The sequence below is a fragment of the Meles meles genome, chromosome 6, assembly GCF_922984935.1.
Source record: "Meles meles chromosome 6, mMelMel3.1 paternal haplotype, whole genome shotgun sequence".
NCBI classification, from domain to species: Eukaryota; Metazoa; Chordata; class Mammalia; order Carnivora; family Mustelidae; genus Meles; species Meles meles.
In genome coordinates, this window is record NC_060071.1 from 77,584,047 (window position 1) to 77,602,233 (window position 18,187).

General features: G+C 44.3%; 1 protein-coding gene, 1 long non-coding RNA gene and 1 other non-coding gene across 6 annotated transcripts; 2 read left to right on the forward strand and 1 right to left on the reverse strand.

Annotated features, from left to right (window-relative positions):
* Window positions 1-321: 321 nt before the first annotated feature.
* PRMT5 (protein arginine methyltransferase 5) lies at window positions 322-9,158 on the reverse strand. Of its 4 annotated transcripts, none has more exons than XM_046010186.1 (17): window positions 8,934-9,008; window positions 8,220-8,338; window positions 7,828-7,913; window positions 7,524-7,658; window positions 7,024-7,136; window positions 6,828-6,877; window positions 5,390-5,553; window positions 4,749-4,910; window positions 4,498-4,575; window positions 4,350-4,408; window positions 4,139-4,261; window positions 3,877-4,052; window positions 2,891-3,000; window positions 2,547-2,640; window positions 2,263-2,379; window positions 2,020-2,084; window positions 322-870 (listed from the first exon to the last, which is right to left on the reverse strand). In XM_046010186.1, the coding sequence occupies exons 1-17, from the start codon at window positions 8,990-8,992 to the stop codon at window positions 718-720; spliced, it is 1,863 nt and encodes a 620-aa protein (XP_045866142.1). In that variant the 5' UTR covers window positions 8,993-9,008; the 3' UTR covers window positions 322-717. The 4 variants fall into 4 exon arrangements, with proteins under 4 accessions (XP_045866142.1, XP_045866140.1, XP_045866141.1 ...); XM_046010184.1 differs by having other exon boundaries at window positions 8,762-8,943; XM_046010183.1 differs by lacking the exon at window positions 8,934-9,008 and adding an exon at window positions 9,020-9,158 and having other exon boundaries at window positions 323-870.
* A 326-nt stretch (window positions 9,159-9,484) lies between these two features.
* Window positions 9,485-9,557, forward strand: TRNAR-ACG. Its single transcript has one exon. It is a non-coding gene; the product is annotated as a tRNA-Arg (tRNA).
* A 2,412-nt stretch (window positions 9,558-11,969) lies between these two features.
* Window positions 11,970-14,584, forward strand: LOC123944761. Its single transcript, XR_006818844.1, has 3 exons — window positions 11,970-12,033; window positions 12,134-12,234; window positions 12,428-14,584. It is a non-coding gene; the product is annotated as an uncharacterized LOC123944761 (long non-coding RNA).
* Window positions 14,585-18,187: the final 3,603 nt, after the last annotated feature.

The window sequence follows — 18,187 nt, forward strand, 5'->3', positions numbered from 1 at the left end:
TGGAGATACCTGCATGTCTTCTAGCTTCCCTCCCAAGAGGTAGCTATCAGTGCAGCAGCTCAGCAAAGTGAAGGGAAGCTGGCTTCACTCACTACTCCCATCTTTCTCCACTGGGGCAATCTCTTCTCCCCAGAGAAAAGCCTAATCATAAATCTTAATGGACAAGACCTCTCTGCAGCTGGTCAGAAAAACCTACACCCAGGAGTCCCAAGAGTGACCATTAAACTTCCTAAATAGGAAACAAAGTGAGGACCCTTTGGGTCTTGGATAAAGGCATAGATTTGAAAACACAAAGGTTTAAGTAGGGTATGGGAAATCAGAGGCACGGGGCAGCAGGGCTGGAGCAGGAAAAGCTGTAACTTCACTTTATTTGTATTTCCTCCCACACAAAACCATCATAACAGGAACAGAGATGGGCAGGGAAAGGGCTGAAAATGTGTTCAATCTGCATATTCTCAGGGCTATTCCAGGGAGCACTTGAGGCGCAGCACCTGTTGGAACAGCTTCAGATCCAGCACTAATTCCTCCCACCCTGGCCTGAAGTCTTCACAGATTGGTGGCTTGAGCCCTGCGATTAATTCTCCTTTGCCCACCTTGATGGAAGGCAGGAAAGCAGACTGAAATGTTCCACTCTGATGGGCAGATGTACTGTACTTTCTGTGCCACAGGAGCAGAACTTGAAGCTGCTTCCAAGGCTCTGGAACACTTGCAGCAGGGCTAGAGGCCAATGGTGTATGAGCGGCCTGTGGGATTGTGAATAGCAGAACAGACTGGTGCTGTCACAGCCCACTCATACCACACCTTCTTGGAATTGCTGCATCGCCAGAAACGCACGCAGATGGTCTGGCCTTCACGTACCGTAATGGGCTGCTGCAAGAAGAAAGACAGGGAGGTTCAGAGTAGAGCTGATGAACTCTATGTGGCAATGTACTGCTGAGCTGAGCGTGGAGAGAAAAGGATAAAACGTGACATTCCAACCCTCATCAAGTCTATTTGAAGTCTTTCAGAATGAATAATCAGAACTGAACCATCAGACACTGAACAGATCATCGAAAGTGTGATGAGTGCTGTGAACATGCAGAGAACATGTGCTACAAGAGCACCTAGGAGAGGGAGCGCGCACCAAGTCCCAGTGGTCCTGGAAAGTTATTGGACAAGAGGAATGTTTAAGGAGACCTGGAAGATAAGTACGCTGGGTGAAAAGATGAACAAAGAATTTTCCAGAAAGGAAAAAGGTGTGAATGCCTGAAGCAGGAAAAAAAAACAGGGTATTAGAATCATGATGAGCACTGAGTAATGTACAGATTTGTTGAATCATCATGTTGTACATCTGAAACTAATGTAATCCTGTTAATTATACTTCAGTTAAAAAAAAAAAAGATCCATAGGGCTGACGCAATATAATCGCAATATAATCAAGGGGACAGTAGCTGAAAAAATCACCTATAACTAGATCAAACCAAGCCTTACAATGTTAAATCTTTATCCTGAGGGCAGTAGGAAGTCATTGAAGGGCTGGGTTTTTTGTTTTTTTAAGATGTATTTATTTGAGAGAAAGAAAGCTTGTGTGCACAAGCAGAGGGGTAGGGAGAGGGAGAAAGAATCCCAAGTAGAATCCATGCTTAGGGTAGAGCCCAACACTCATGCTGGGCTCAACCTCAGGACCCCAAAATCACAACCTGAGCCAAAAGCAAGAGTCAGACACTTAACTGTACCACCCAGGCAGCCCGAAGTTGTTGAAGGGTTTTAAGCAGGACAGAGACATGATCAGATCTCTGTTTTTAAAAGATGATTCTTGCTTAAGGTAGAGACTAGACAGAAGAATAGACAGAGGAGATGTGGGGAAGCCAAGTAGAAGGCACTGAAGACATCTCAACACCTACAACAGAGCTCCAGGAGCATGTGGGAGCAGCAGAACATGGGTCACAGTCAAGCATCATTCTGAGAGTAGGGAAGGGGCAGAATACCAATGGCAAAAGTTACTTCCTTAACCCACTGAGTATAAAAGGTGATTCCTACCTTAATGGGGAAAAGGATGGGAAACCATGAGAACATCCCAGGAGAGTGAGTCTCTGGACGGATACCTATGTGAAAAAGAAATGAAAAAATTGTGGTCTCTGTGAGTCTACTTTTTGCCTAGATTGAGGGGAGTGTCCCACAGTCACGGATGTCCTGGGCTCCCTGTGATTCTAACTGAAGCATGTACATAAGCTGCCCAGGTAACATACTCATACCCTACCATCCACTACCCCAGACACTCACTCAGGGTGATGTCCTGATAAAGCACAGTCTCAAAGTAGCCTGCAAAACCATGAAGTACTGTGTTCACCTCCACGGGAAACTCCAAGGTGCAGTAGCGGTTGTTGTCAATCATAGGATCTGTTAGGGAAGAGTTGTGTGAATGACAAGGGACCAGAAGTTCTAGATAACTTGGTAAAGTAATAGCAAGAACTAACAAGGGAAGCTTAGAGCAGACTTGGGATAGCAAGAAACCAGAAGGTAAGCTTTCACTCATTCAGTCAGAGGACAGTCATACAGGAACCCACCTCTGTTGGGATGGCTGAAGGTGAAACAGGGCTGGGGCGCAGACAGCTGGTGGAAGTTGTGTAGCCGCACCACGTAAGGCATCTCAAATTGGGCCTGTCCCGAGAGACCGAGCAAGAGCTAGAGCAGATAGGCAAGACACACCACTCTCCCAGGGAAAGAAGCCTGAGCCTCCCGGACACAGAAAAAGATAAAAACATTTTCACTTCAACCACTCTCTCACATCCCCATCTCCTTCACCTCTTCATCTTCTCCAGTGGAAGAAAATAGTTGATGTTAATATGGGGGAAAAAAAAAAAAGAGGACTAAAGAAAATAGAGATCTCCAGAAGAGAGTGGCTTTTTACCTCAGGGTCTCGGTCCTTTTCCCGACAGGCTCGGACCTCATTGTACAGCTTGGAGGAGGAGATGGGAGCCAGAAAGGAGGTGTACTCCCCAGGGATGCTCACACCATCATCTGCAGAGCAGGAGGGTCATATAAGTTCCCAAGGGATGAAAATGGTGTCTGACTAACTGAAGGTTCAAACCTCCCACATCAAAACAAACCAGCCAGAAGCACCTGGCTGGCTCAGGTGGTGGTGCGCCTTGATCTCAGGGTCCTGAGTTCAAGTCCCGCATTGGGGCCTACTTAAAATAAAATTTAAAAAGCAAAACAAAACAAAAAACAAAACAGACCCAGTCGGCTCCATGTCATCACATTCCCAGGCCAACCTACCCCCCAACTCTTGTCATAAGAGATGCTACTTCGAGGTAAGAACTCAAGATATTCTAATCTAGTGGTTCTTCTGTGGGTCAATAAAAGTCCTTGATCTGTATGAAAGCTAAGCCAAAGGTACATATCATGTCAGTGCAGGGAGTCCACAGACAGACTGACAATTTCTGCTCTAGTCCACTCCTCCCATTTACAGATGGAAATGCTGAGGTTCAGAAAGATTGCTTTATTTGCTAAGGGCACTGACCCACATCCAACCCACCTTCCCCTAAACCTTTTTTTTTTTAATTTATCTATTTATTTATTTAAAGATTTTATTTATATATTTGACAGATCACAAGTAGTCAGAGAGGCAGGCAGAGAGTGAGGAGGAAGCAGGCTCCCTACTGAGCAGAGAGCCCGATGCGGGGCTCAATCCCAGGACCCTGAGATCATGACGTGAGCCGAAGGCAGAGGCTTTAACCCACTGAGCCACCCAGGTGCCCCTCCCCTAAACCTTGTAACCTCCTCCGAGGCTGCTGCCCTATACCACCCCCTCAATGCTCCCCCTCCACAACCTGCCACAGCCTTCCTAGCTGATAATCCATTCCCCCTACTCAGTACATCCCAGCCTGGAGGCACCTTTTAGGAAGTGTTGGGCTCCATCCAGGCACTCAGGCGACAGTTCATTGTCAGCGAAGGAGCCTAGAAGCTCACTGACGATGATGTCTGCTTTCTCTGGAGCCACCCATTCCCGCATGTCCGATGAAACTACTGTCACCTGGCTTCCCCATTCTTCAAACTGCCAGTTTTCTAGCCTAAGATAAAGATAATGCGAGTGAGGACTCTGAGAAGAAAAACTGGCACTGGACACAAACTTCCCAGCAAGGAGGTTGCTACTCACGTCACCACGGCATTTGGGTTCTTCTCCACAGCATACAGCTTTATCCGCCGGTCAGCCTGCTTGGCTGCCCGCAGGGAAGCATTCACCAGGGGACCCCGGCCTGCTCCCAGCACCATTAGCACCCTAAGAAGGAAAGGGGAAGGGTCAAGCTGACTAGGCAGATGAAGAAGTAGGTATGCAAATCTCTGGGATTATGGGGAGGAGCACTCACTGGACATTGGTATCCTTCTCTTCATCTGGCACTCGATCTAATAGACATTTATAGATGGCCTGGGCAAGGAGGGAGAGAATTCGTGGCTATAATCCCATCTTCACCCAGCTCAACCTGGCCCTATACTTGACCCGGACCCGAACTATACCTGCTGATACTGAGAGTATTTGATGGGGTCCTTTTCAAACACTTCATATGTCTGAGATTCCAGATTGTCCATCAGTGGCTGATGAATGAGAGGAAAAAGGCAAAGTGAGGCAGCCCGCTTCTGACAGGGGCACTGTGCCAGAATACCAAAAACTTTCCCACTGCCTCCTGAGCTTTGGTAGGATATTAGGACACCTACTGCCAGAGACATTTTCCCCATGGCTCCCTCCTCTCAGCGCACTCCAGACCCACCTGGAGCGGGGACTGCAGATAGTCTTCATAGCCCTTGGCAAAGAGTTCGTAGGCATTGGGTGGAGGGCGGTTCTGGCTCAAGTATTCCAGGTACTGGAGGTAAGAGCAGAACTCCTTCTCCGAGTGGTGATTGGTGCCTGTGATGATGAACTGCACTTCCAGCTGTGAGAGAGGGCAGATAATCAGACGCAGTCCTCGAACCAAGGTTCTGGGATACTGTTATGGGTTATGGCCAAAGAACCCTAGTATAAAATAAGGCCTGAACCAGCAGTCTTTCAGTTCAACAAATCCCTCCAGGTATCAACAAAACAGCATGAGGCTTCAGTAAACTCATAAAGCCCTCCTATGTCCCTCTTATGTCATATAAGCATCATCATGGCTCAAACAGCCCCATGGATCCTCACTGTAACATCTTAAGTGAAACCCTCTATAAAGTTCTCATGAGATCTGGTTCCTTTTGAAATGTTTCTGGGACTCCTACTGCCATTTGCCTCTTTGTTCTCAAGACCTCCAACTTTGCTAAAATTGCTCTCCAGAAACCAGAGAGGAAAACAATCAGTCCCACGGAAAAAAAAATCACACATATATGAATAAGGCAAGAGGATTAGCTGGAGTACCTCTGAAACCCTTTTACCACCCACCTTGAGGAGCCGGAAGATCAGCCTCTGGTGCATCTTAGAAAGAACAGGAAATCCCTTCTTATTGGTCAGGAAAATGCTGGTGGGGAGAATGGCTGCTTTGATGGGCTCCCCAAGCCAACGATCAATGACATGATTAGATGGGAGGTCAGCCCCAATTTCAAGAGCTATGAAAAGATAAAGACCAGTTACCTACTGCTAGGCAAGACAGCTTTCCTTTGTGCTTTTTTCTGTAAGATCTGTTGACTACCTAAAAGAAAGGCAGACTGAGGCACAGAGTAGCAAAACTGCCTAGCAGCCAAGTATATATGAAACTCCTGATTTTTTTTTAACCGTATCCAACTTCACTAAAGATACTTTTCATAAACAATCATGGTTATTTCAGGCAGAACATGGGCAGACAATCCTCAACAGTATACAACTACTTTCAAACTCTCTTCCTCAGTGGACTACCAAAATCAGAGAGCTACAGTAAACTCAAAGATGTGATGCTCTGAACAGGAAAGCTTAGAGTGCAGGTTGACGGTTCACATTTAGCATGCTGTTTAACAACTTTTCACAAGCCGACCCTGACTTTCAAGAAATTAAATGAAAATGGCAGAATTTTCAATCTGAAGATCCACAAGCTAAAAAAGGAACTCTTTTGAGGGATGCCACCTCCATGGTGACAATCCAAAGTCCATACTGTTTGACATACTAGGAACAATGTTTTGGGGTCAGGTTCCAACAGGTCCCTGGGTTAAGGGAGTCAAGTCTGTATTGAAGGCATAGAGGGAAAAGAGGATGTAAAAAATGAATTTTAGTTTTTCCCCACCACAAGGCATCTATGCCAAGGTGGCCAATGTGTATCAACATCAAGGAATCCCTCCTCCAGGGCACCTGGGTGGCTCAGGCGTTAAGTGTCTGCCTTCGGCTCAGGTCATGATCCCAGGGTCCTGGGATCGAGTCCTGCCTTGGGCTCCCTGCTCCATGGGAAGCCTGTTCTCCCTCTCCCACTCCCCAGCTTGTGTTCCCTCTCTCACTGTGTCTCTGTCAAAAAAATAAATAAAATCCAAGAAAAAAAAAAAAAAAAGGAATCCCTTCTCCTGGGAACTAAGAGGAAGCTTCTCAAAACTAGAAGGGAAGGTGTTCCCCCTCCCCAAGCCACTCCCCCAGTATTAATCTAGCTCTGGAGATATTCTATTAGTGACATATGCCCTTCCTCCAAAACAACAACGAAGTATTCTGTGTGCTAACAACATAGCTTTAAAAAAGAGTAAAACAAAATTCTGTACTTTTTTATAAAAATTGATAAAAAAAAGTAGTATTTCAAACTGTAAAATCACCATAAGTACACAGTTATCAAAGATGCACACAATTCACTTGGCATCTCTGAAACCCCTGATTCTTATTCACAGGAGGTCAGAGAAGGGAAACCTACCCAAGACCCTTGTAAACTTACCCACCGCAATCCTCTTGCTATAGTCACACAAGGTCCGGAAGTTGTGCCACCTGTCCAGGGTCAAACACACAAAAATACAATCAAATATATATGGCCCACTAGTCACCATAGCTGGAGGAGACTACCCTACAGGCTCTACCCTGTACTTCCCCTCCCCCTCCCCTCTGCCCTGGTACATCAGCAAAAGGAGACCTACCACATCCATGTCTTCTCCTCTCCACTATACTCCTCTGTATGTGTACTTGGTGCATTCTCAATGATATCATCTCTCAGGTCCTCTGGAGCCACCAAGGGTACCCGCATCCAGAACTGCACATGAACAAGTACCCTATTTAGAACTCTATTTTGAACTCATGGGGTCCAGAACGCTTCCTTCAATTATCTTGATCCAGATTTCAAGTTAATCCTTTTATATGTTTTTCCCAACTTGTGATTATATGTACCTGTACTCATATCTTGTATATATCCTTATGTAAATATCTGCCCTGTTCTTAATTGCAACTATAAGTTTCTAGAAATAATTGCACATTCTGTATGTTTTCTACCCCTCTGCTTACTACTTTTAGATGGTGGTAGGCAGTACTGACATTTCAGTTCTGCCAAATGCACCCTTTACTGAATGGCTAGGAATAAGAAGGTACCTAGCACAGCCTGACTACCACAATATGCAGCAGGAAATGAGGTTCTCAGCCATACCATGGATGAGTGGTGGCCAGTGTGGATGTGGTTGGTCAAAACCCTGGCCAAGTTTGTGTTATCTTCCTGATTTAGGGGCAGCAGGAAAGCTGGAAGGCCCAAATATGCCCCAAAATTCAGCTCCTGTAACATGGCCTGGAATGGAGATCAAGAGGAAAAGGTTAAGAGCTAGCAACCCAAATAACTTTGACTACATTATATTAGATTTACTAAGTTATGGGAGGAAAAAAAGGCTCTCTGCACCCAGCCGGGTTAAGGACTTGATCTCTAGAAAAGATCCAGTGGAGAGGTCAAACAGTCTTACCGCCTCAGAGTTCCTGCGAATCTTCTCCACTTTTGAGTCTGGACGGATCCATGGGGAAAGCTTTCCCACAATTAGCGTATTCCAGTCTGCACTCCCCCCATCCAAGAAAGACAAAGACTAAGTGAGGTTCAGCACTTCACTTGTTCAATTTCTATTTCTTAACAGGAAATAGAGAGTAGAGTTGAGAGACAAAGACTTTTTCTATCAGAGATGTGGGATAGCCTGACGCAGAATAAACTAAGGCTTTTTAAGCAGAAAAGCAAGAAAACAAAAGTTATCTATGTCCCAGAACTAATCAATATATCCAAGTCAGGAAAGGAGGAGAATAAGGGCACTGTTAGAGCAGTTGTTACTGCCTCTAATAATTAAGGGGCATATGGGATGGTCCCTACCCCTTCCTGACAGCAGTAGGTCTGATCGTGTCTGGGGGCCCGGCCGATTCTTAGCAGGTTCCTGAGTGAACTCCCTCTTGAAACGCGGGTGGAAGACAGGCATGCAGAGGAAATCAAACCTACAACCGCGACAGACCCAGAATCGTCATGTAAAGAGAGTAGCAGTGCCCAAAAAATCCAAGCAACTGGATTAGGCTATCTCAATTCTGCACAACCCTTTTAGCCACCATCAGTCACCCGAACGGACTGCTAAGTTCAGCCCACCTTGGTGCCTATCACTTCCGCTGCACTGTGCCTCACTTTCTTCCCACAACATAGGCATGGAAAAGGAGAAAAGATAAAAACCACGCCAAGTGGATTTTCTACTCTGCTGTCATGGGTTTTCCAAGACTGTCACATCCAGATTTGCCCCAGTACCGCCCATGCCTTCCCCCTCAAGGTTTATCTCTTCTCTTCCTAACGCTCTAACATTCCCTCGACTCTCAGACTATAATCCCGCTCTCCGGGGCCCTGGAGGTCTGTAGTCCCCTTTTTGAGTTTACCTGACAACTCCCCTGACTTTGGGGCTCAATGACCATATGCCCCAGCAAGTTTTTGTTTCGTTGGTTTTTGTTTTTCTTTTTTTCCCACGCTCCAGGCTCTAAGGCTTCTCGATCCTCCCCCAAGGAGTAATGGTTTCTCCCGCCCTAATCTTACCCACTCCGACCCTCTAACCCCTGCCTCTTGAGAATGACTAGTCTGTCCCTCTTCGACCCCGAGTTCGGAGCCCGCATTCCGCTTGAGGAGGTCTGGGCCCTCACCCCTGCTTGGCCACAGCCCCCAAAGTGTCAGCTATTTCGGGGACGCAGTTCAGGTCCCGCCCGCTGGACACGCGGCTCCCACCAGCACCTCCGACCGCCATCGCCGCCATCTTTTCCCTCGCGCTGTCCACGCCGGGATTCCTTGCTATTAGCAGCCAATCACAAAGCCAGAAAAAAGCCCCCGGAAGGCGGGATGAGTCGCCCTAACAACCAGAGCGTCTTCTAGGGCTTCAGTGCAGGAGGCGTAGGGGTGGGGAGTGGCTCTTCCCACCAATCCGCGGGCTGCACAGTGACGTACGACGTGGTTCCGGAAGATCCGCCAATCTCAGGGGCTGATTCTCGACGAACTTCAATCTCCCATAATGCTTCGTGAATTCATGGACCTCTGTTGAGGGACTACACGTCCCATGAAACCCTGCAGTAAAAGCTTGAAGTAACATTACTGAGAGGAAAGTAATTGTCTCAGGGCCAGTGGCGCAATGGATAACGCGTCTGACTACGGATCAGAAGATTCCAGGTTCGACTCCTGGCTGGCTCGGTGGGACTAGGATTTCCTTATTGTATGATGTGCTAAGCAGCTTCTTTTAAATCTCCCTTCCTTTCCTTAACACTTTCCGAAGTTTTCTTGTTCTTCACGCTTTCATTTTTAAGTCTCCCTTCCTTTCCTTAACACTTTCCGAAGTTTTCTTGTTCTTCACGCTTTCATTTTTCGGGGCTTAATTTGATTGAGTTCTGTGCCATCTATATCAGCTTTTTTCCGTTAATTAATTCACAGTTGGTCTTGTGTCACTGCTTGGGTCCCTCTAAACCTTGAGAAAATTGGGGTTATGGCTGTTGCTCTTAAAATGGGCTTTGTACGGCTTTAGTATAGTTACAAATAGATTGTGGCAACTCAGCCACTAATTCCTCATGATTCTAAATCTCAAACACAAAAGGTAAACACACACGCACACGCACGCACGCACTCCTTCACAGTGAAGCATTACAGCGGAGAGGAGTCATGAACTGCCTGGCGGAGGCCTGGGAAAATATCTTCATTCTTGTTAGAGGGACGGAACGGAAGGAGAGGAACGAAGCAAGGAAAGACACAGGGAAGAGAAAGGGGATACCTGAAGGCAGGGAGCCCAGAGGTGTTGAGGGCCTGGCAGCGGGGATGGAAAGGAGAGCACAGTACAAAAGGCCCAAAGAAGGAGGCGTTGACAAAACTTCGGAACTGCCTGGCTAGGAGCCTTAAGAAAGAGGAGTCTGGGTTCTGGCCTCTCAGTGAAACAAGAAAGAAGAGGGTTTAGGAACAGAGTCGGGTTTGGAAAGCTGAATTAATTGGACGCCTAGGGGGCGCTGTGTAATAGAGAGTTGGATGAACAGTGAGGTGAACCCGACAAGATTTGGAAATGGCCAGAAGAGAGGTAGTGACAGAAGCGACCAGACTGAATGACATCATCCTGGCTCGTCTGGGACAAAGTCCTTGGACACATGGTAAGGGTGTGGATAGGATAAGCTCTAAAGAGCCATGGGTGCAAAGTAAGTGCTCCAGAAGGATGAAAGTCTGAAAGCCAAACAAGTTAAGAAAATATCTATGAAGCCTAAAGGGGTTGGAAGTGATTTTGTCTCATCTTAGTCTTCATTTGGTTCTTGCAGATATTACTACTAAAGCTACTACAACAACAACTGCTACTAGGCTTTATTTTCTATTTTTTTAATATTTTATTTATTTGACAGAGAGAAATCACAACTAGGCAGAGAGGCAGGCAGAGAGAGAGGAGGAAGCAGGCTCCCTGCAGAGCAGAGAGCCCAATGTGGGCTCCATGTGGGGCTCCATCCCAGGACCCCGGGATCATGACCTGAGCCGAAGGCAGAGGCTTTAACCCACTGAGCCACCCAGGCGCCCCTAGGCTTTATTTTTTAAACGATGTTATTTATTCATTTGTCAAAGAGAGAGCACAAGCAGGAGGTTTCAGGCAGGGGGAGAGGAAGGCTCCCCACTGAGCAAGGAGCCCATTGCCCATGTAGATGCAGGACTGGATCCCAGGACCTTGGGATCATGATCTGATCCAAAGGCGGACATCCAACTGACTGAGCCACCCAGTCTTGCTTGCTTGGTTGCTTTTTTTTTTTAAGATTTTTATTTATTTACTTGACAGAGGGAGAAAGATCACAAGTAGGCATAGCAGCAAGCAGAGAGAGAGGGGGAAGCAGGCTCCCCACCGAACAGAGAGCCAGATGTGGGGGTCAATTCCAAGATTCTGAGATCATGACCTGGGCTGAAAGCAGAGGCTTAATCCACTGAGCCATCCAGGTGCCCCCAGGCTTTATTTCTGAAAACAGTTTTAGACTTACCCCAAAAGTTGCCCAGACAGTGCAGGGAGTTCCCATATGCCTCCCCACAGGTTTCTCTGTTACTAACATCTTAACATATATGGTACATTTATTACAACTCATGGACCAATGCTGATACATTTTTAATAACTAAAGTCCATAGTTTATACAGATTTCCTTAGTGTTTACCTAATGTCTCCTCGGCTCCTCTGGGTTGTGTCAAGTTTCTCAGTTGTTCCTCGTTTTTGATGACCTTGATAGTTTTGAGAAATACTGGTCAGGCATAATATAGGATGCCCCTCTATTGGAATCTGTCTGATTGTTTTCTCATGATGAGATTGGGATTATGGGTTGGGGAGGAAGATCACAGAGATAAAGTGTCATTTTCATACTGTCATGTCAATAGTAGGTACTATCAATATCATTTATGACTATTGATGTTGACCTTTATCACCTGGCAAAAGTAGTGTTTATCAGGTTCCTGTACTGTAAAATTACACTCTCCCCACCCCCTTCCATCCTATGCTCGTCGGAAGGAAGTCACCATGTACATCCCATACTTAAGGGGTAGGGAGTTATGCTGACCCTCCTTTAGGGCGGAGTGTCAACAATATTTATTTGGAATTCTTCCCTGCAGGTCTTATGAGTAGGCGGCTGTCCAAAGGAAGTGGGTGAGTGCTCTACCAACACTGTCAGAGGTAAAAGAGTTTGAAGGAGGCCTGTTTGTTCTCTGCCCCAGCTATGCCCAACCAAACTCTACATTCAGAGAAGACTTATTAGATGTTGTTTCTTCTTCAGAAGCTAATTATCTGGGTTGTGGACCATCTGTGCTCCTGGCGTCTTCCTCCTGATGTCAAGCTGGTGGCTGCTCTGTTGGTTGTTAACTAACCCATCCATTGGTAAGAGTGAGGGAGGAATATCTATGAAACAGTAATATAAGTTTTGCCATTGGTTAAAATAATTTTCAGAAGAACTTGTGCAAAAAGAACCTGGAATGTCTGGCTGGCCTTAAAATAACTTTCCATGGGCTGAATTTCATTTGTCTGTGATGTCTTTTTTTTTTTTTTTTTTTCCCGTTCAAAATGGCCCCAGGTCTATGGCAAGCATGATGCTGAACAGTTCCCAGTAATTCCATACCGCATTGCTCCCTGGCTTTCCAACAGCACTTTCCTGTGACTTCTAGAAATAGCAGGTACTATGAGTCTGCCTGTATGAGCCAGAGAGAAGAAGAAGCAAAGGAGTGAAAAAGAAATAGAGCACCTCGTAAAGTCAGAGATGGTGAAGAAGTCTGCTTCTGTTCAGCCTCCCTCTGCCCTGCCCTCCATGCTGAACTCTTGTGCTCAGAAGCATGTAAGTCACTGACTGGAACGCCTACTGGACACAAGCCTTTGCTGAGATGAAAAGGTAGGGAGATGGTAGGTCAGAGGGAATAACCTGGGTATTTGAGAAATAATGTTACTTTCTCCAACAAGAGCCAGTGACCAAGAGGCAGAACCTTGGAAACTTTTCTGGAAAGGAAAGAGTATCCTCTCGCAGAGATTTCTCCCCTTGCCCCTCCACCCCTTCCCCTCACATTCCTCACCTCCAGGCCCAGTTCTTTTACCTGATCCTGTTTTTGTGACTTTGTTTAAACACCTCCAGCCCATTGTAAACACTCTTTTCATCTCTGGTGCTCAGTTCCTCCCTCAGCACTTGCTGCCCTTCCCAGCACCCCTGCACTCACCTCTGTGCCTGCCCAGCCAGCTAGACTCTTCAACACCAAAATAATGGCCCATTTGACCCTCCTACTGCTCCAAATTGCTTCTGTACAATCAAGGCTCTCCTGAAGCTACCAAAGTGGCAGACTTACTGAGGCAAAATAATCTGTGCCGATTTGCATTCTCTTCCTTGTCAGCTGTATTATACAGTGTTTATCTGTCAAAATGAATAGAAAGTAGAAACTGTTCTGGAACACAGGAAAAGATGGGAAATTACCCGATTTGTTTACAAAGCCGGAACATACCGACTAGCAAAACCTGTCAGAAGAAGCCCCCTGCCCCCAAAAAACCCTATAGACCAATCTCATTTATGAATATATATGTGTAAAAATCCTAAAATATTTAAGTTTAACACATAAAAGACAGCAGTATATTAACATAATAATTACATACCACAACCAGTTGGGGTTTAACGTTGGGACTTAAGATTAGGTCTGAAGAAATTTATTTATATAAAAGATAAAAAATAAACCAAACAAGAAAAACATCTGATCATTTTTAAGAGTCACCAAACAGAACATGGCAAATCAATTCCATTTGCTATAAAGACTCCTAATAGTCCTGATATTCTTCATATATAAATGCATGTATGTGTTTATATGAAGTCAACAATGTATGTAAAAACAAGAATGTCTAGTCTCCTCACTATGTCATTTAGTATTATTGTGAAGAATCTGGAAATTTTAAAAAAGGGTTATAACTTTTGGAAAGAGAGACAAATTTATCACTGTTTGCAGATGATATGATTGTATACATAGAGAATCCATGAGAATCAATTTTAAAATGAGAATTAATAACAAAATTCAGAAAAGTCACTTGATACAAGACAAATACAAATCTGTGGCCTTTTAAATGCTGAGAATAACCAGTCAGAAGACATAATTAATAAAAATATCCCAATAACATGATAGTTAAGATAATGGACTATGGAGCCAGATGTTTAAAGCTCTGTTCATCTACTTACTAACTACATGAACATAACCTCTCTGACCTCAGTTTCCTCATCCATAAAATGGAAATGTAAATAATAGTTCTTATCTCATAAAACTGTTAAGAGGATTAGTTAAGGTTTTTTTTTTTAAGATTTTATTTATTTATTTGTCAGAGAGAGAGACTGTGAGAGAGGGAACACAAGTGGGGAGGTAGGAGAGGGAGAAGCAAGCCGAGCAGAGAGCCTGATGAGGGGCTGGATCCCAGGACTCTTGGGATCATAACCTGACCCAAAAGCAGTTGCTCAACAAATGAGCCATCCAGGCACCCCAGGATTAGTTAAGTTTAAATTAGTTACAAATACTAAAGCATTGAGAACCTACCCTGCACATAATAAGCCTTCAATACTGTGATTAGTTTTTTCCTCATTCACAACAATAACAAGAACACCGCTATAAAATACTTAGCTAGAACCTTCCTGAAAAATGTGAAGAACCTATATAAAGAAAATTACAAACTTTTGCTGAGGGAAAAACTGAAAAGACAGAAATAAAATGGAGAGACAAGGGGCACCTGGGTGGCTCAGTGGTTTAAGGCCTCTGCCTTTGGCTCAGGTCATGATCTCAGGGTCCTGGGATAGAGTCCTGCATCGGGCTTTCTGCTCAGCAAGGAGCCTGCTTCCCTCTCACTCTCTCTGCCTGCCTCTCTGCCTACTTGTGATCTCTGTCTGTCAAATAAATAAATAAAAAAAAAAAAATCTTAAAAAAAAAAATGGAGAGACAAGCCATGTTCTTTAAAAATAAAATCTTATAAAGATGTCAATTCTTACCAAATTAATTTCTCACTTTTACAACATTCAATCACAACTCTAATGGAATCTTTTGTTACTTGATAAAATGATTCTACTGTTCATTTGTAATAAAAATCACACAAGAAAAGCAAAGAAAATTCAAAAAAGGAGGAGAAAGGAGAAGGAACTGACTCTATATTTTAAGCCCTTTACCTTAAACCCTTTCTGAAATAAGCAGTAGATAAATAAATAAAGGGCTACAATGTGCAGTTGGTTTAAGAATAGAGAGACTAAAAGAGCTAAACCAGTAGCCCAGGAACAGACCAGTTATATGTATGTACATGTTTGTGATGAAATATGTGATTTGATTTGTAATAATAAAACCAGCTAACGTACTGAGCCCTTATTTTGTGACAGGTTCTATGAAAAGCACTCTATATTCGCAAGAACTCTGTGAGGTAGGTGGTATTATTCTCTTGGTCTTAGAAAGATAAAGTAAGTTGCCCCCCTAAGAAAGGGTTTAGATGGGATGCAAACTTAGGTCAACTGACTCTGGAGCCTTTGATCTTAACCTTAAGGCATATTATCTATAATTTTCCTTCCAGAAAGCTATTCTAGACAATCTTCACGAACTAGGACAAAGATTAATTAAGAGAAATGCTTAGTGTAGCATTTTTTTTATGATTACAAAGAATGTAAAACAACAAGTTGGATATCCTATAGAGGTATGGTTAAATAAATCATCCATGCAATGAAATCTTAAGCAGCCATTAAAATCAATGTAGCCAGAGAAAATTTAATAACATGGAGGGGCGCTCAATGATATGCTCTTCTGACACAAATTACAAACTGTACATACAGAATGACTTTGATATGTGGTGAAAAATGGTATTTTCCAAATTTTCTGTAATAAATATGTTTATATTATAGGGAAGACATTTTTTTTTAATTTTATTTATTTGACAGACAGAGATCACAAGTAGGCAGAGAGGCAGGCAGAGAGAAAGGGGGAAGCAGTCTCCCCACTAAGCAGAGAGCCCGATGTGGGGCTCGATCCCAGGACCCTGAGATCATGACCTGAGCCAAAGGCAGAGGCCTTAACCCACTGAGCCACCCAGGTGCCCCTAGGGAAGACATTTTTAAAAATGAATATAAAACCAAGGTGCCTGGGTGGCTCAGTCAGTTAAGCGTGGGCCTTTGGCCCAGGCCATGATCCCAGGACTGGGATCAAGCCCCACATCTGGCTCTCCACTCAGCAGAGAGACTGCTTCTCCCTCTCCCTCTGCTGCTCCCCACTGCTTGTGTTCTCTCACTCTGTCAAATAAACAAAATCTTTAAAAAAAGAAAAAAATGAGTGTAAGACCTGTACCCTTCCTCTGGGCTTTCTGGTTGTTTAAATCCTTCTTTCTGTTGAAGACCCCACCCCTTCCCTGTCTCCAGGCCCCTAATGCTGTCCCCGTCTTCAGCAGTTACTCTCTCGCCTCAAAGCACTAAAATAGCCCTCCTACACAGACTAGTATTTGTTCAGTCCTATCTCTATGCCAGGCACTTTATTTATTTATTTTTTTAAGATTTTACTTATTTATTTGACAGACAGAGATCACAAGTAGGCAGAGAGGCAGGCAAAGGGGGAGGGGGAAGCAGGCTCCCTGCTGAGCAGAGAGCCTGATGCAGGGCTCATCTCAGGAGCCAAGGATCGTGACCTGAGACGAAGGCAGGGGCTTTAACCCACTGAGCCACCCAGGTGCCCCTATGCCAGGCACGTTAAATATATTATCTCACTTAATCCTCAGGACATAATCTTCTGGGGGAAGAATTACTGATATACCCATTCTGTAGACAAGAAAACTGAGATTAAGTATCTTGAATGAAGTTATGCTTTGGTTAAATGGTGGAGCCAGAATGAGAACCCAGTTCTTCTAATTCCCAACACTGCTTTTTCTTTTACCTTTCCCAAAATGTGGTCCAAGGACCTTGGGGCTCCCTGAGACCCTTTTCAGTATATGTGCTGCCGAAGCGAGCACCCTGAGACCCTTTTCAGGAGGTGCTTGAAGATCTCCTACATGTCTGTGTGAGGCCAAGTTTTCTTTATTCAACCAAAGCCATGTATCACCACAGAAAGAAGATAAAGGTATTCACTTGTTTTCTATTAAACCAGGTATCAAGGAGATTATAAAAATAAAAAACAATGTTACTCTTGTCATTAAATTTTGTTTGTTTTGGAAAATATACTTCTTTTACTAAAATGTATTTTTGGGGTGCCTGGGTGGCTCAGTTGGTTAAGTGTCTGCCTTTGGCTCAGGTCATGATCCCAGGGTCCTGGGACTGAGTCCTGTATCAGGCTCCCTAACTCAGCAGGGAGTCTGCTTCTCCCTCTCGCTCTGCTCCTCCCCTCTGCTCATTCTCTCTCTCTCTCAAATAAATAAAATATATCTTTTTAAGATTTTATTTATTTATTTATCAGAGAGAGAGAGCAAGAGAGGGAGCACAAGCAGGGAGAACAGCAGGGCGAGGCAGAACCAGGCTCCCCGCTGAGCAAGGGACTCCTGCTGCGATCGGGACTACATCCCAGGATCCTGGGATCGTGACCTGAGCCGAAGGCAGCGGCTTAACCAACTGAGCCACAGGCGTCCCTCTTAAATAAATAAAATCTTTTAAAAATGTATTATTTATGCTAACATGCAATGAGCTTTTTAAAATGAATTAATAAATTCTTTAAAATTTTCTCGGTTTTAATTTTTTTGATTGGGAAAATATTCGGTTTATTCAGTTTATTGTGAATGTCTGGAATATCAGACACATCATTTCAATATATAAATATCAATCACAATTCAAAGTCCAATGTAGATTACCCGGATTTTTTCTTTGCTTTTCTTTAACAATGACAACTAAGACCCTTCTATATTTTATTAGTTTCTTTATTTTTTTAAAAGATTTTATTTGTTTATTTGACAGAGATCACAAGTAGGCAGAGAGGCAGGCGGGCGGGGGGGGGGGGGGGTGGGGGGTGGAGTAGGCTTCCCGCTGAGCAGAGAGGCCGATGTGGGGATCCATCCCAGGACTCGGGGATCCATCCCAGGACTCTGGGATCATGACCTGAGCTGAAGGCAGATGCTTAATAACTGAACCACCCAGGCATCCCTATCTCCAACTTTTTCTGAATAAAAAGTTTCTGTTCTTAAGACATAGGCTTAAAATTCATATATCTGATATTACTACATGGCATTTTATCTGTAATAGGAAGAAGGAAATCAAATTTCAATGAATACTAGAAAACTATTCAACCCTTACTCAGTATTTACTGTTTTTTCCCCTGTGACATGATGCAGAAAGTCCTTCTGGTTCTATGTCTGCCACCAGGGACTACATACTAGG

Bases quoted from the DNA above. Each gene is read 5' to 3' on its own strand.
- PRMT5 (XM_046010183.1), bottom strand. From the start codon at position 9,129: ATGGCGGCGATGGCGGTCGGAGGTGCTGGTGGGAGCCGCGTGTCCAGC. The intron at 6,878-7,023 runs GTAGGTCTCCTT...GACCCTGGACAG, and splicing joins GAGGAGAAGACATGGATGTG to GTGGCACAACTTCCGGACCT. The intron at 871-2,019 runs GTAGGAATCACC...TTCTTCTTGCAG, and splicing joins CCATCCTTTTCCCCATTAAG to CAGCCCATTACGGTACGTGA.